We start from the raw sequence: 17,147 nt of genomic DNA on the forward strand, positions 1-17,147 counted from the left end.
TAATATAAATGATGCAGTATTGCATCATGGTAGAAAGAAACATCTGTTCCCATTGTACCACTCATTTCTTACAAAACTTTAACCATTAATCTTATAGAGAATGCGTACCCAAGAGAAATGTCAGTGAAGTTTGACAGCTGTTTAAATATTCACTGTTAAACATGTATGTTAGTTCACTTTATATGTAGATCTAACTACTGTTGATTATTCCCTTCCTGTGCATTTGTGCGAATCTTTTAAATTGAGAAGCGGGCGAATTGCTTAGTTTTACGAACTAATGGGAGCCAAATCTATTGACATAATTTTGAAGACCGAGAACTACCTGGTAGACTTTGCAGCATTTATTAGTTTTATGGCAAGCAACCTGCAATGTTCTTTTAAACTAAAAGTTTAATAACTGGTTCAATCCTGAATTATGTATCCTGAAATATGTAAATAAAAGTGCTATTTTCTAGGGAAAGCCTAAAAAGAAAGAGAGTCTTTGGGGTGTTGCACAAGGAGTCTTCAGAATGCTTCGTAAAAACTTTGGCTGTGTCAGAGTAGACTTTGGACAGCCTTTTTCTATTAAGGTGAGTGAGAAAACGGGACAGTCTCCTGCATATAGCCCTTTAAAAATGTGATCTATTCAATATTGTCAAACTAGCTATTCTACAGACTGATTTATTCCCACTATGACCTGAAATATATAAATTGTTGTTCATTTTCCATTTAGGAGTGCCAAAACTGCAGTGCAGTTGAAATACATGGCTTACAATACAAAACATAAAAGGGTTGTGAGATATGAAAGAACATGGCTGATGTTCTCAGAACCCAAAGCAAGATCACTAAGAATATTGTTTTTTTTTCCTCTACATCGATCATTGAGTTGTTGCACAATTTTGGATCCTCTGAATACCTAGAAAGAAACTTGAGCCCCTCCTGTATCTGGACAGTGCTCCCTGTGCTTTCACCAACTAGTTTGTTCTTTCTTGTGAATGTTGCCTTAAGGGTTAAGCTTTTGTTTATTGCTAGAATAAACCACCTTATTGTCATTGTTTTGGCACCACTGTCTTGGCCACCAACTTTTTAAAAGTAAGTGCTTCAAAATTATGCTATTCAAATAGTGATGTTCACTTTAAATTTCCTTGCTATTTTATTTGAAAAATTAGTTCATTTAAAAGGTGCCAGGATTGCTGTTAGTGGAAGTGAAGGAAGTAATATAATTTTTGGTACTACAGGAGTATATCGACGCTCAAAGGAACCGTCCATTGCCTGCTGCTGTCTCCCTTGAGGAGATCCTCCTTCCGAATATTATCTCTGATAGGTAAGATTTATGATAATAGAGGCAAGAATTTATGGTATTTGATTTGTTGAAATGAAACCAATTGTACACTCGTGTAGATTGTTGCAATGGCAGCCTCTAGTCAAAAATGCACAGTAGTCCATTGCCTCTTGAGGGAGGCGATGACCTAAGAACAAAGAACAAAGAAAATTACAGCACAGGAACAGGCCCTTCGGCCCTCCAAGCCTGGGCTGATGCAGATCCTCTATCTAAACCTGTTGCCTATTTTCCAAGGATCTGTATCCCTCTGCTCCCTGCCCATTCATGTATCTGTCTAGATACATCTTAAATGACGCTATCGTGGCCACCTCTACCACCTCCGCTGGCAACGCGTTCCAGGCACCCACCACCCTCTGCGTAAAGAACTTTCCACACATATCTCCCTTAAACTTTTCTCCTCTCACCTTGAAATCATGACCCCTAGTTGTATTATCGCTGGACTGTTAATCCAGAGACCCAGATAACTTTCTGGGAACCAGGTTTGAATCCTGCCGCGGCAGATGATGGAATTTGCATTCAATAAATATCTGGAATTAAGAGTCTAATGATGGCCGTGAATCCATTGTTGATTGTTGAAAAAACCCATCTGGTTCAGTAATGTCTTTTAGGGAAGGAAACTGCTATCCTTACCTGGTCTGGCCCACATGTGACTCCAGATCCACAGCAAAGTGGTTGACTCTTAACTGGTGTCTGGGCAATTAAGGATGGCATAAATGCTGCCTAGCTAGCAACACCCTCATCCCATGAATGAATAAAGGAAAATAAAATCAAAAGATGTGATTACCATCCACACCTTGAACTTTAGTCCTGCCTCCCACACCAACAAACTGGCTTGCCTATGGAGATATTATTTTTAGACTGCAAGTGAAATGCACAGGTCTACCCATATCAGACCAGCAAGCATGATTATTCCCATTGGCCTGCACAAACTGCTATTGGTGAAAGTGGACCTGTTTGGAAATGGTGAGTTTTTGCAAAGGACTTTAAAAACTACACTATGATTCAAGTTAGCATAGTAGGAATTTTCCTAGAGGAGCTTCAGGATCGGATATGTCCCTAATCAGCCTGTTTAAAGATGATGTTACACACTTATGGAGCAGGTGAGACTTGAACCCAGGCTCCCTGGCTTAGATTAGGGACAATACCATGCACCACAACAGTCCCTCTGAGATATTTTAATCAACTTGTCCAGATATAACCATGGAGTAGGTGGGAATTGAATCCAAGCCCTTTGGCTGAAAAGTAGTGACACCACAACTGTGCCACAGGACCCCACAGGTTCAGATTCAGTGATATAAATACTGATTTGTTACAGATGGTGCCTCTGAAATTGGTAGCAGATGACTCTACTTCTTACTGCTTCCGCAGCAATATGATTGAGAAAGGTTTTTCATCAGGATTTGTTGCCTCTGAAAGTTATTTTATGTTGGAAGCTAATGTATGGTGCCATTTCATTTCTCCCCGGTGCATTTTGATTTAATTCCTTATTCTTCAAATGAATGCCATACACTGGCCAACAATTAAGGCAGTCTGTTTCCAGGCCTCTTCTAGTGTTTTTTAAATTATATAACCTTTATTTTTTTCCTCATCTACCTGTTCAGAGATGTTATTATATACCTCTAGAGCAGGTGGGACTTGAACCCAGGCCTTGCGGTCCAGGGACACTACCAATATGCCACAAGAGGGGCCCCACCACTACTAGTGTTGATCTGTAGCTCCAACACCAGGAAATTTTACTTTTACTTGCTGTGTCCTTCGGGTTGTTTGACTCAGATTGGGAATTAAGTCTGTGAGGAGTTACAGGTGTGAATCTGTGAGCTAATCTCATTATGTCACCCTACATGGGACCTCTATTGTTGCAGTTCTGTGCTGCATTAATTAACAGTCTCTGAAGGATTTTTCAGAAGCATCAATTGTTTTTGAATGGTAGCTTGTTCAACTTTCCAAGAAATGATTGTACTATTAAAACTTTGCACCATTATGAGAGAAAGTACTCGTGAACTGAGGCTTACAAAGAGCTAAAAGACAATTTTTGTGTAAAAACATAATTTACACTTTAATCTAGGTTGTTTTGGGTTCCTTTTTGATCATTGATATCTGATCTGCTTCACAGTATTTTCATAATTTTCTGCTTTATCTTAAATAACAATATAGTAGTTATTTCATTGATATGTTATTCCACTCTGCTCTGTATTTTTCCATACAGACCGGGCCTTGATTATGCTGATCCTGATCAGGTTCCAATTATAAATGCCAGAGATTTTTCAGATGAACAATACAGGCGTCAACTGATTTCCAATGTGGCTAAACATGCATTATTCAGTAGGTGTACACTGTAATTATTTGAATATTGATGTTTTTTGGAACTTTCAAATTATACTTGCTGTCTGTTTACCTGAAATAAAATAAAATGCTATTTTATGAATCAGCAATGCAAAGAAAAATTGTAGTTAAATACATAGAAATAGAACTTCCTACCACATTTTGTAGTTGAGTTGAATAGCATAAATGCACATAAGGGAAGTCAGATAAATTCACAAGGGTGAAGGAATGCTGTAGTAGGATATATTGAAACTGTTAGATGGTAGAACTGGAGGAGTGTCATGCCTCTCCCTCAACCTTCAGCCTTAACTGGCATAGGCCAATTGAGTCGAATGGTCTGCTTCTGACCTCTTAATTTTTATGTGATGCTATAATGCAATAGCACTGTCAGGTAAGATAGCAGTGGCTATTCTATAATTGACCTGTTGGGCAAGTGAGTGATATTCAGTAGTTCCCTTCATGTTTGCTGTTCTCAGTCTACATGGGATGGTAAAGGATCAAACTCAGCTCATCATGCATGTGACCATCTCTCAGTTGAACAGCTTTCTGACGTACACTCTGTCAGTTCAGGCACAGGTAGTTCACGAAGGTATTAGCAAGATATTAGTACCTGTTATGTTTCAGTATATTTCATTGCCTACATAAAAGGAAGAGAAAAACATGCAAATTTAATTTGATTTCTTTCCAAATTATTTGAGGGGGAATATTTTGCCATCTTCCTCATTTTTCCTCATTCTTCTAGTCTCCTTTAAAAGTTACAATCAGCAAATCTTTCAGTCATTACTCATCCTGGTTTCATTTTAGAAAGAAACTTGTAGCAAATACATTTAAGAATATTTAGTAGACGTTGATCATGAATTTGTTGATCAGTGTATAAATTGTCTACAAATTGATTTAGGCATTGTATTTATACTTCATTGTTTGATTCATAAATTCCAGCTGCCAGTAGATGTTCTGCTGTGATGTCCACTCACATTGTTGCATGTTTGCTGCTTTACAGGCACAGAAAGGTGAGAGCTTTTCATTTGTGAGCCATGTATTGAGGATGACAAGTGCTACCATGTGCAAAAGATACAAGTGTTATTAAGTATGTTACTTTGGAGGACTTTAGTCCAACTGCAGAGATAAGTGTGTGCAGATGGATGACTTTGAAATTGCGTATCACATGCCCTTAAATTACTTGGACTAAATCTTTGTCGTTTCTTTGCATGAAGCTTTACACGTGGGAACATAAACTGGAGATGGCAACATCTTCAAGTTCCCTATTTGGCACCAGCAATGTTGAATTTTGCAGACACACAAAATAAATCAGACTGTCATGCAAAAAGTTTGTCCATGTGTGGAGTCTAGTAATTGTAAATACATTTGCTAAAAATGTCAAAAAGTAAATATGCATGCGCAATGAAGAGCTGCATTTTTAAAAAAATAAAATTTTGATATTTTGAAGTAAGTTAAAATACGTCAGGTAATTCTAATATCTGCCTTATTCCATTTACAATAAGATTCTTTGCAATTTGCAACTGTAGTCCTGCATCCAGTAGAATAGATATAGAGCGCTTCATGATTGTCATTGACAAACTTTACAGGCATTACCAATCACAATCCAGCCACACATTATAAAATCATAGAATTTTATAGTAAAGAAGGATGCCATTCAACCCATCATGTCTGTACATGATTCCTGAAAGAGCTAGTCCCACTCTCTAGCCCTATCCACGTAGCCCTTCTCAATTTGTTACTTTCAAATATATAAAGCCAGCTCTATTTTATTATCTTATGGAATCAACCTCCACCACTCTCCCAGACAGAGCATTCCAAATCCTGACAACTCTGATTAAAGAAGTTTCTCCTCATCTCACTCCTAGCTCTGTTGCTGACAATCTTGAAATTGTGATCCCTAGCTACTGACTTACCAAGTAGTAGAAACAGAATATCGTTCTGTTGTTCATAATTTTGAACACTTCAACAAATTCACCTCATAATCTTCTCTGCTCCATTAATTAAATCAGTTAATAATTATACTTGTATTAGGAGCAAATCCTGCATTAGATAGCTGAAAAGAAAGTACAGATTTTGTTTTTTTTAATATCTCTTTGAAATATCAGCATTGCATATGCAGAATAGGTATTATAACGAGAGGTTGAGTGAAATTTTTGTTTCATAAGCATCGTGACCCAAGTAACAATTGTGGAACATCTCATGTATGACTCTGTGATTGTAAGGAACACTGAGTCTGTGTAAAAAATGTTGGTTAGGCCACAGGTAGAGTATTGTGTGCCATTGTGGAATCCACATTATTAGGAGCAATGTGATAGCATATGGAGAGTGCAGCGGAGAATGTTATCTGGGCTTGAGAGTTTCACTAATGAGGAGAGATTGGATAGACTGGGGTTGTTATCCTGAAAGCAGAGGAGACTGGCGGGAGATATGACTGAAATGTATAAAATTATGAGAAGCATAGATGGAGTAGACAGGAAGGCACTTTTCCCCTGGGCGGAGGGATCAATGACCAGGGGACATTAATTTAAGGTACGGGACAGGAGGTTTTGAGGGGTTATGAGAAAAAATATTTTCACGCAGACAGTGGTGGAAGTCAGGAATTTACTGCCTGTAAGGGTGGTAGAACCAAGACCCCTTGTAACATTTAAGAAGCACTCGGGTGCACTTGTGATGCTAAGGCATACATGACTATGAGCCAAGGGCTGGAAAATGGGATTAGAATAATGGGGTGCTTGTTTTTAACTGCGAACATGTTGGGTCAAAGGGCCTTTTTCTGTTCTGTAAACCTGTTTGACTGTGTGTGAACTATAGACCTGTTTCATAATTGAGTAAAAGTTTGCACCACTCTCCAGTATTCCTTATTACTTCGTGGGTTGCTTCTTGAAAAGTTAGAGGGAGTTCAAAGCAGAAATTGGAGAATTTTAACTCCCACGTGAAGCAACTCAGTGTAATTAGCACAAGGAGTGTTTGAGACTGGTAATATGAGTTACTTAGATTTTAGCTTCTCTCATAGAGTTGCTCTTTCATTAGAGAGAGAGAGAGATAGATGACTGGTAGCAGTTTGATCTTAGGGTTACCATGCCTCAGGCAAGGGGAGCTGTTGAGACGGCAGGACCTTCATGGTAACCTCAGCCAGTATGGGAAGATGAACCCATACTCTTGGTGTTATTTTGCACTGCAAACTAACTGAACTGACCATCCCCTACTGTGTAAAGTAGTTTTACTGTCTTGTTATAGTGATTCCCCAGTTAAAAGAGGAAAATCATCAAAATCGGGAATGCCGCAGCCCTTTGTTAAGTTAAATGTATGATTTTAATCTGATTTGCCTGCTCTCTCTAAAATAAATTGCATCCCCTTCATGAACAAAAACCAAGTTTGCTGGAAAAGCTCAGCAGGTCTGGCAGCATCTATGAAGAAATAAACAGAGTTAACGTTTCATGTCTGGTGCTGTTAACTCTGTTTTTTCCTTCACAGATGCTGCCAGACCTGCTGAGCTTTTCCAGCAACTTTGTTTTTGTTCCTGATTTACAACATCCGCAGTTCTTTCATTTTTTATTTTGCATCTCCTTCATAATGTGTTTGGTAAGGTCTTGACTTAATTAGAGACTTATTTTTCCCGACTCCTTGCTTTTATTCAGGGTGTCCATTTATCAAAGTTAGTGGAAGATTTCTTCTGTATGAAGGAGGTGGTGTTAGCTCGGGATTTTGATTTGGGCTTCTCTGGAAATTCTGAAGACGTTGTTATGCATGCACTGCATTTACTGGGAGAATGTGTCAATGTCAGAAGCTCCCGTCGCAATAGTGAGTTCTTTATTGCTCCAACTACAACAATTCCAGCCTTGTTTGAACTGAATTTCTACAGCAATGGTATCTTCCAAGTTTTTCTCACCGAAGCAATACTTGGTAAGTGCTAAATTTCAAAGCATCAGCACTAGATGGCAGTTAGCAGCATCTTCTATTCATTGATTGTTTTGAATTAATTTCCAGTTAATCTACTTAGACAAGCATAATATTCGAGCCTTGTACAAGCTACAAAACAAATGATAAAATTGGAAAATCTCAATGAGTCTTGGTAATAGTGCAAAGTATATTTAAAATATGTACGTTTCTGAATTTGATGGAAAATTATGGGGGTGAATTTTGATTCCACAATTGCATACCCATTAAAGCATTAATAATGAAAAGTGTGAAATATATTTATATAGCCAATTTCCTTCATTTTTTCAAACAATTCAATTAGTTCACCTTTTATGGAAATCTTTCTCAGGCTTAATGCAAAGAATGAAGGAATTGGACTAATTGGATATTCTTTCAAAGCTACCACACAAGAATAATTGGCTGAATTACCTCCCCTTGTACTCATAGCTCAATCCCTTCATCACAAGTATCAACAGAATGAAAGGTTTATCCAAGACCAAAAGCAATGTGGATCCTTGAAGTTATTTTTCACAGAGGTGTGTGGGTGTAGAGGTTTGGACATTAAGGGAATTAAGGAATATGACTGTAGTTCGGGAAGCTGGAATTTATGATCAGGAATTATACTGAATAGCAGCGGAGGCTTAAGGTGAAGTGGCCTACTTCTGTTCCTATTTTTATGTTCACACATCTGATGTTGGCATTGCTGACTGGGTCAGCATTTATTTCCCATCAGTGGTTGCCCTTGAGAAGTTGGTATCTTCTTGAACTGCTGCCATCCATGTACTGTAGTTAAACCTACAACGCTGTTAGAGACAGAATTCCAGGATTTTGTACCAATGACACCAAAGGAATGCCAGTATATTTCCAAGTCAGGATGGTGAGTGGCTTAGAAAGGAACTTGCAGGTGGTGGTGTTCCCAAGTATCTGCTGCCCTTGAACCATAAGACATAGGAGCAGAATTAGGCTATTCAACCCATTGAATCTGCTGCGCCATTCAACCATAGCACATATATTTCTCAACCCTGTTCTCCTGCCTTCTCCCCATAACCATTGATTCTCTTACCAGAACCTGTCTTTTTCTGTCTTAAATACACTTAATGACTTGGTCTCCATGGCCCTCTGTGGCAGAATTCCACAGATTCACCACCTTATGGTTGAAGAAATTCCTCCTCATCTCAGTTCTAAAGGGTTCTAGTCTCTCCTACTATTGGAGCCATCTTCTCCATGTCCATTCTATCCAAGCCTGTCAGTATTTTGTAAGTTTCAACCAGATCCCCCTCATCCTTCTAAACTCCATCAGATACAGATCCAGAATCCTCATTCATTCCTGAAATGACAACCCCTTCATCCTTGGGATTATTCTTAGTAAACCTCCGTGGACCCGCTCCATGGCCTGCATGGCCTTCCTTAGATTTGGGGCCCAAAACTGCACAAATGCAGCCTGATGAGAGCCTTCTACTGCATCAGCTGTACATCGCTGCTCTTGTATTCTAAGCCTCTTGAAATGAATGCTAACATTACATTTGGCTTCCTAACTGCCAACTAACCTGGATGCTAACCTTAAGAGAATCCTGAACCAGGACTCCCTTTATTTTTCAGATTTCCAAAGCTTTCCCCATTTAGAAAATAATCTGTCCTTCTATTCTTCCTACCAAAGTGTATCACCTCACACTTGCTCACATTGTATTCCATCTGCCTCTTCTTTGCCCACTCTCCAACCTATCCAAGTCCTTCTGCATCCTCCCCACATTCTCAATACTATCTGCCCCTCCACCTATCTTTGTCTCATCTACAAACATAGCAACAATGCCCTCAGTTCCTTTGTCCAGATCGTTCATGTCTAACTGGAATAGTTGTAGTCCCAACACACACACCTGCGGAACTCCACTAGTCACCGACTGCCATCCTGAAAAAGATCCCTTTATCCCTACTCTACCTTCTGCCAGTAAGCCAATTTCTATCCATGCCAATACCTTGCCCCTAACACCTTCTAAGGTGGTAATGGTCATGGATTTGTAAGGCGCTGCCTTAGAACTTTGGTGAATTTCTGCAGTGCATCTTGTAGATGCTACACACTGCTGCTCCTTAGCATTGGTGGTGGATATTTGAGGATGTGGTGCTGATCAAGTGGGTTGTTTTATCTTGGATTGTGTCAAGTTTTTTGAGTGTTGTTGGAGCTGCACTCAACTGGACAAGTGGGGAGCATTCTAATGCACTCCTGATTTGTGCCTTGTGGACAGGCTTTGGGTAGTCAAGAGGTGAGTTACTCACTGCAGAATTCCTAGCCTCTTACTTGTTCATGTAGTCATTGTGTTTGTATGGCTGATCCAGTTGAATTTCTAGTCAATGGTAACTCCAGGATGTTTTTTAGTGGGGGATTCAGTAACGATATGCCATTGAATGTCAAAGGGCAGTGGTTAGATTGTCTGTTATGGGAGATGCTCATTGCCTGACATTTGTGTGGCACGAATGTTAGTTGTCGCTGTCAGCCCAAGCCTCAATATTATCCGGACTTGGACAATTGGACATGGACTGCTTCTGACCTTACGATGGAGGGAAAATCATTGAGGAAGCACCTGAAGATGGTTGGGCTTAGGACACTATCCTGAGGAACTCCTGCAGAGATGTCCTGCAGCTGAGATGACTGACCTCCCACAACCACAGCCATCTTCCTTTGTGCCAGGTATGACTTCAACTGGTTGAGATTTTCCCTCTGATTCCAGTTGACTCCAATTTTGCTAGGGCTCCTGGATGCCACACACATAACACCATATGTTCTTGCCCTACTAAACTGAGCACAGTGTGTTTCAATTGAGGTCTGACCAACGTGTCTTTGCAAAAATGGAAAGAAAGTAGCCTTTTATCACTAGACTGTTGGAGTTTAGTTGATAAACTTATTTTTCAACTTAATTAACTAGAGTAATATATAAAAGCAGCATTAGGTCTTTCAGCATACAATTTCCAATGGGTTCACTTCCATTTGTCAGTGTTTGTACCGCACATCAGTAAATTTTGGCAAAGTGAAATGGAATGAAAATTGATATGTGCTTTGTTTCTTTTTATGATAACAAAAAGTTTCTGAGGCAACCTAAGAAATGTCTTTGAGTATAATTTTTTAGAACTGAACAAGTAGCAGTTTCACTGTCCTATTTCTAGCCAATTCTCATTCTTTCTTTCACTGTATTTCAGCCTGTTCTCTGTATGCTATTCTGAAGGAGAAGATCATAGAACCAGGCCAAATGGAGCTAACAGTCAGCCAAGAAAGACTTATTCGCACAGCTGCTAGTTTGTGCCACTTCCTTTCCAATGAAGTGACAGTGGCCTTGGTAAGTGCAAATGAGCTGCATAAGCCTTCCTATCTGATTGATGTCTGTGGAGATTTCAATAATTTTGGCTTAATAGACAAATTGCGACGAGTCTGGAATAATTAGAATAAGATGTGAAACTTAGAATTTTTAATAAAATGTATCTGTTTTGATCACAATGTGAATCATTTATAGTGTATTAAATATAAATTTATCTCGCCCTTTCCATTTCTATTTGTAGCCCTGCCAGACTCTCTACCAGGTTTTCCATGATGCTGTTGGAAAGTTTATTCAGTATGGCATCCTGATGGTGGCAGAGGTGAGCCAACAATTGACTGGACTTTTAGATGTATGAACAACTACATCATTTGTAAATTTTCAACCACATGTATGAAGTGACATAAGTTGTCTAAAGAAACTACCCAAGTCTCTTTTTTTTCTTTCTCTGCTTGAGGTAATTCTTCGGGAAACAATGAGGTTACATTTACACGAAATCAGGTTGAACCACAGAAGAAAACATTAAAGATGCCATAATCTTGATTTGCTTTGACCTGATAATGTATAAAGCGTTAGTTCCTGTGGCAAGTTTCTTGAATTTTTGGCTATGATTCTCAAACAGAACCTGTAAACAATTACTTTTTTAATTATCCAGAATTAGATCATAGATTATAGAATCCCTACAGTGTGGAAACAGGCCCTTTAGCCCAACAAGCCCACACCATCCCTTGGAGCATCCCACCCAGACCCATCCCCCTATAACCCACCTAAGCTGCACATCCCTGGGCACTATGGGCAATTTAGCATGGCCAATCCACCTAACCTGCACATCTTTGGACTGTGGGAGGAAACTGGAGTATCTGGCGGAAACCCACGCAGACACGGGAAGAATGTGCAAACTCCACACAGACAATTGCCCGAGGATGGAATTGAACCCGGGTCCCTGGCGCTGTGAGGCAGCAGTGCTAACCACTGTGCCACCGTTAGAAGTTAGAAGATTATTCTCAGTTCCTTAAAATGTTGCTGATCTAAATCCCACACCGAGAGTAAACTGCTCAAACTCCCACTATAGTGTTCTGGTGGACTTTTAATTCTAAACTACCCCAGCAGCATAAACTTGTTCACTTACTTTCTTTCTGAATTTTTGTTATTGTAATTTATGATACCCTTTAAGGCAAGGTGGCTCGTAAGTCATTCTATTGCAATTCAATTATTTTTACATAGATGTTAGATACTGTCAGAAAGATAGGTTTGCATGTATATAAAACCATGACTCAATATATAGGCTTTGACCCTATTGTACACTTTTAAGGTTACACACCCAGGATGACTACATAAACTGTTCTACTGTTTGTTTGAGGCTTGATCTCACTGCTCCTCTGTCTCTCACACACTTACATGCCTGCACATGTAACCCCATTCAGTCAGTTAAGACTTATGTCATCCGAGGTAGTATCAATTAGAACTTTCAATTGTCGTTCAGTTCTTGAGGTAACCATATTGTTCCATGTCAGCATTTTGCTTACACAGATGTATATATCTTTGGTATTCAATTGTTATAATGCAGTGTAATGTTAGCCATACGTAACTCATGTATTTTTCAAATCATAACTAAGTCTTTGATGATCAAATCTTCAGGAGGATCTGAGCCCCAGTCCAACAGAGGAAACATGGGCTAATAAATATCCAGATGGTTTATCATGGAGAAGTGATGAAGAGGATGACAGTGATTATGGGGAAGAACAGAGAGATCGTTATCTAAAGGTGTTGTATTACAAAATCATTTAGACTTTATCAGATTATATGATTTCAGCAGTTTCATCCTCAATTGCAGTATAGCGTGGTTTGGCACTCGAAAGTTGAGTGTTTATGCACTAGCTGTGTGATTACTATTATAAAACAAGCAGTGCTTTCTATGATGCGTCATTTGATGCTGGAAATATACAAAAAGTTTTATGTCCTTACCTCAGCAATGTTTGATAATCAACGTTAGTGGAATTGATTGATCTCTCCAAAAAATGTTACTTAATTCTCCAGTCTGTTTAGTCTATGCAAAATGCATGAAGTGGTCCCTGCTTACCATCTTGATTGATTTTCTATTCAGTGCTACTGTCATATGTGGGCAGCATCAGAGGGTTGGAACCTGGATTATTGACTATACTATAAAGTGTTGGAAATCACTCACACAATTGCCCAATAATTGAGCAATAATGCCCAAAATCAACTAGTACATTAAGATATTGTGTTTACAGATACAACTTATTCTAAAACTTAACTGTTCTAGGTGAGCCAATCTCAGGATCATCAGGAGTTCATCACCTTCCTACAGAGACTGTTGGGCCCTTTGTTGGAGGCTTACTTTGCAGCTGCTGTTTTTATTCAAAGCTTTAGAGCTCCAATTGAAGGTGGGTTTTACTGAGGACTTGTGGTTATGATGTTTTTTAACAAATACATTCATTCATGAGCTAAGTCAGCATTTCTTTTTCACTCTTAATTCAACATCATTTGAGGTTTATTTATCAAAATTAATTTTTGTTGTGGCCAAGAACCTAATTGAGGTAAACTTTACAATCTTTTATTTTTCTAAACACAAAAAGCAATAGAATAGAGTAAAATAACACATAGATGTTTAGATTTATGTATTGAGATCAGTAGCTTGAAGCTGCTATGAGATCTGTCTGCAGGTAGCAAATAACAAGGCTTGGGGTTTGGCAGTGATCCCACTAAAGAAGGGCAGAGCTGATCGTGATTGTTCTTGACTGCAGCTAAGCCATAATCATACAAAACATTTGATTTTAAATGGTAACCAGGGCCAAGAATGACTTGGCAAACCTCTTAACACTTCTGATGTCTCCACGTTGCTGCTTTGTGACTCTCCTTGATCACAGAGGTACCCTATGTTCCAGTACAGGATGACTGAAGTTGTGTAATTGGCCTTGAGAAGTTAGCAGTAAAGTGCCTTTTATAGCTGCCGCAGTGTATGTGGTGTAAGCCAATCCACGATGGTGTTAGATAGGGAGTCCGAGCATTTTGACCCCTGATGAGGAGGAACAATAGTATATCTCCAAACCAAAGTGGTGTGAAACTTGGAAGGGGACTTTAGCGATGGTGTGTTCTTAAGTGCCCTTGTCCCAGGTGTTAAAGATTGCAGTTTGAGAGGTGCTGTTGAGGAAGCCTTGGTGGGTTGCTGCTGTGCATTTTGTAGGTGTCATACATTGCTGCCATGATGCACCAGTGATGGAGGGTGTTTAACTTTTAAGATGATAGATGAAATGTTGATTAGCTGGGCTGCTTTGTTCTGAATATTGTTGGTGCGATACTGATCCAGGCATGTGGGAAATATTCCCTTCCACTGTCATCTCTTACATGGTCATGGTGGATAGGAGTTAGGGACCGAGTTACTGAAGAATTCCCAACCTTTGACCTATTCTTGTATTTTCAGTATTAATGTCACTGGTCCAGTTACGATTCTGATCAAAGGTGGCTGACTGCAAATTAGAGTCTTTCAATTTATCATTGAATAAGCAAACAGCTTTCATGGTTGGAAATCAAGTGAGCTTTCATAAAGAAAATATAAACTTTTATTGATGTGGTTATCAGGGTCCTTACAAATGTACAGAGATCTTGGAAAAGCACCAGGAGTGCTCTCAAGTTTTAGAAATATTGTAATGGATTTGTAAAAAATTGTTCACGGCAAGTGGGCACCGCTGGCTAGGTCAACATTTGTTGCCCATTCCTCATTGCCCTGGTGAAGGTGGTGGTGACTGCTTTCTTGAACTGCTGCAGTCCTTGGTATGTACAGGCATTCATAGTGCTGTTAGGAAGAGTTTCAGGATCTTCGAACAGGTAAACAGTTGCGCGTCAGGATGACATGTGGTTTGGAGGAAATCTTGCAGTTGGTGGTGTTCCAATACATTAGCTGTTTTGTCATTCCAGGTGGTAGATTTGGAAGATACTGTCAAAAGAGTCTTGCTGAATTATTGCAGTGCATCTTGTAGATGTACAAACAGCTGCCATTGTGTATCAGTGGTGAATGGGTAAATGTTGACGGTGGTGAATGTAATAAGAGTCAAGTAGGCTGCTTTGTCCTGAGTGTTATCAAACTTCTTGATTTCTGCTGGACCTGCATTCCTCCAGGCAAGTGGAGTGTATGCCATCACACTCCTAAGTTTTGTATTGTAGATGGTAGATAGGCATTGAGAACAGGAGGTGAGTTACTTGCCACAGAATTCCTGGCCTCTAATCTGCTCTTGTAGCCATAGTTGGTTGTGTTTAATTTCTCGTCAGTGTTAACCCCCATGATGTTGATAGTGATATTTAGCTTTGATAGTGTCTTTGAACAACAGGGTCGGTGGGTGGGGGTGTGGCCATTGGTGAACAGTCAGATTATCTTTTGTTGAAGTGATCCTAGACCATAGCACCATAAGAAATAGCAACAGGAGTAGGCCATTCAGCCCCCCAAGACTGCTCCACCACTCAAGAGGATCACGCCTGATCTGAAACTACTCACTTCCACTTTTCTACCTTTCCCCATAACCCTTGATTTTCCCTATTGATCATGAATCTATCTATCTCAGCCTTAAATATACACAAGGACTCTGCCTACACTGCTGTCTGTGACAAAAAGTTCCAAACACTCTCAACCCTCTGAAAGAGAAAATTCCTCCTCATCTCAGTCTTAAATTGGCAACTCTTAATTCTGAGACTATGCATTCTGGTTCTAGAATCTCCCATGAAGGGAAATATCCTCCCAGCATTTACCCTTTCAAGCCCCTTAAAAATCCTATGCAATTCAATGAGATTACCTCTTATTCTTCTAAACTCCAATGAGTAGAGTCCCAACCTGTGTAATCTTTGCTCATAAAACAGTTCCTCAGCACGAGGGATCATCCTAGTGAACTTTCCCTTAACTGCCTCCAATGAAATGGTTCCCCAAAAATGTAACCATCATTTTTTAGTCCAAATCTGGATGTTGTTGCTGCTTCAGTATCTGAGAGGTGGTGAATGGTGCTGAACATTGAGCAATCATAGTGGAGATTCCAACTTCTGACCTTATGATGGTAGAAGGTCATTAATAAAGCAGCAGATGATGTTTTGGTTGAGAACACTATCCTGCAGTGATGTCCTTAGAATGAGATGATTGATCTCCAGTAACCACAATCATGTTTGTTTGTATTCAGTATGACTCCAACCAGCAGAGAGGTCCCCTCGATTCCCATTGACTCCATGTTTTGCTCAGGCTCTTTGATGACATACTTAGTCAAATGTTGCCTTAATATCACGGACAATCACCCTCACTTAACCTCAGGAGTCCAGTTCTCTTTTCCATATTTGAACTAGGGCATAATTAATTCAGGACCTGAATGGCACTCACCAAACTGAGTGTCAGTGAGCAGATTATCAATTTTCAAAACAAGTCATAAAATCAAACCTATTAACTGGAAATGAATCTTTGAATGAAAATATGTTTTGATCAGTATTTGGTCAGTATACTGGTATAATAGCTGTTTTCTTTGTTCTGCCTGGTCACCAGCTGTGTCAAATAATTTCTCAAAATTCAACACTAAACTGTAACTGCTTTTGTTAGTGTTTCTCCATAACAATAATCAGTTTATAAAAGAGTTACTTGTGTATTTTTCTTTCCTTTTCAAACAGTAGTTTATTCATCAGTTGAATGTGTTTGATAGAATGCTTCACAAAATAAGGGAGAAACAAAATGCAATCTAATTGTCTGCAATAATCTGTTTTCATGTGTAAATGGCTATGTTATAGTTTTCAGAAATATGTTATTGTTTTTCAGAAGCTGAATACATCAGCAAGTTTCACAAGTATCTGTTATCCAGAACAGAAATGAAGGTTGCAGTATTTGGTGAGTTCTGAACAAATACATTATGTTGCTATCATCCCAACTTAAATCCTTTTTACACAGAGTGACTAAACTGCGTCCAAGAACTTCTAAAGTAAATGATTATTATTTATTTCTGCACATTTTTAAGATCAATCCTAATCTTTCTGATGATTTGTATTTGCCTGTTTATAAAAATACTATTACACTTTATAAACATAACCAGAATTAGCTGATTAAGCTTTGGTTTAACATTTAACCCATAAATCAGCATGTCTAGCAATAGTAGAGCTAAAAAACAGGAGAGGTCCTTTGCAGGTCTGGGAGAGGGAGGCTCTGAGCTGGGGTAGGCTTGATTGTAGTGTCTGGAGATGCCGGCGCATTGCTGCAAGTGTGTGTTTCAGGAGTCGCAGGGAGAAACGCTTCTGAAGGATCTCAA

General features: G+C 39.2%; 1 protein-coding gene across 1 annotated transcript in view; it reads left to right on the plus strand.

Annotated features, from left to right (window-relative positions):
- The window catches only part of LOC109920707 (glycerol-3-phosphate acyltransferase 1, mitochondrial), a 145,406-nt gene that overhangs the window by 53,582 nt on the left and 74,677 nt on the right, over positions 1-17,147 (plus strand). Inside the window, exons 12-21 of the mRNA XM_048609210.1 lie at positions 456-569; positions 1,218-1,303; positions 3,528-3,643; positions 4,583-4,653; positions 7,282-7,546; positions 10,751-10,887; positions 11,108-11,185; positions 12,502-12,627; positions 13,148-13,268; positions 16,664-16,732. Coding sequence (XP_048465167.1) covers positions 456-569; positions 1,218-1,303; positions 3,528-3,643; positions 4,583-4,653; positions 7,282-7,546; positions 10,751-10,887; positions 11,108-11,185; positions 12,502-12,627; positions 13,148-13,268; positions 16,664-16,732 — 1,183 coding nt within the window. The remainder of the gene's footprint in view (positions 1-455; positions 570-1,217; positions 1,304-3,527; positions 3,644-4,582; positions 4,654-7,281; positions 7,547-10,750; positions 10,888-11,107; positions 11,186-12,501; positions 12,628-13,147; positions 13,269-16,663; positions 16,733-17,147) is intronic.

Source organism: Rhincodon typus, chromosome 20 (genome assembly GCF_021869965.1).
Source record: "Rhincodon typus isolate 14 chromosome 20, sRhiTyp1.1, whole genome shotgun sequence".
NCBI lineage: Eukaryota > Metazoa > Chordata > Chondrichthyes > Orectolobiformes > Rhincodontidae > Rhincodon > Rhincodon typus.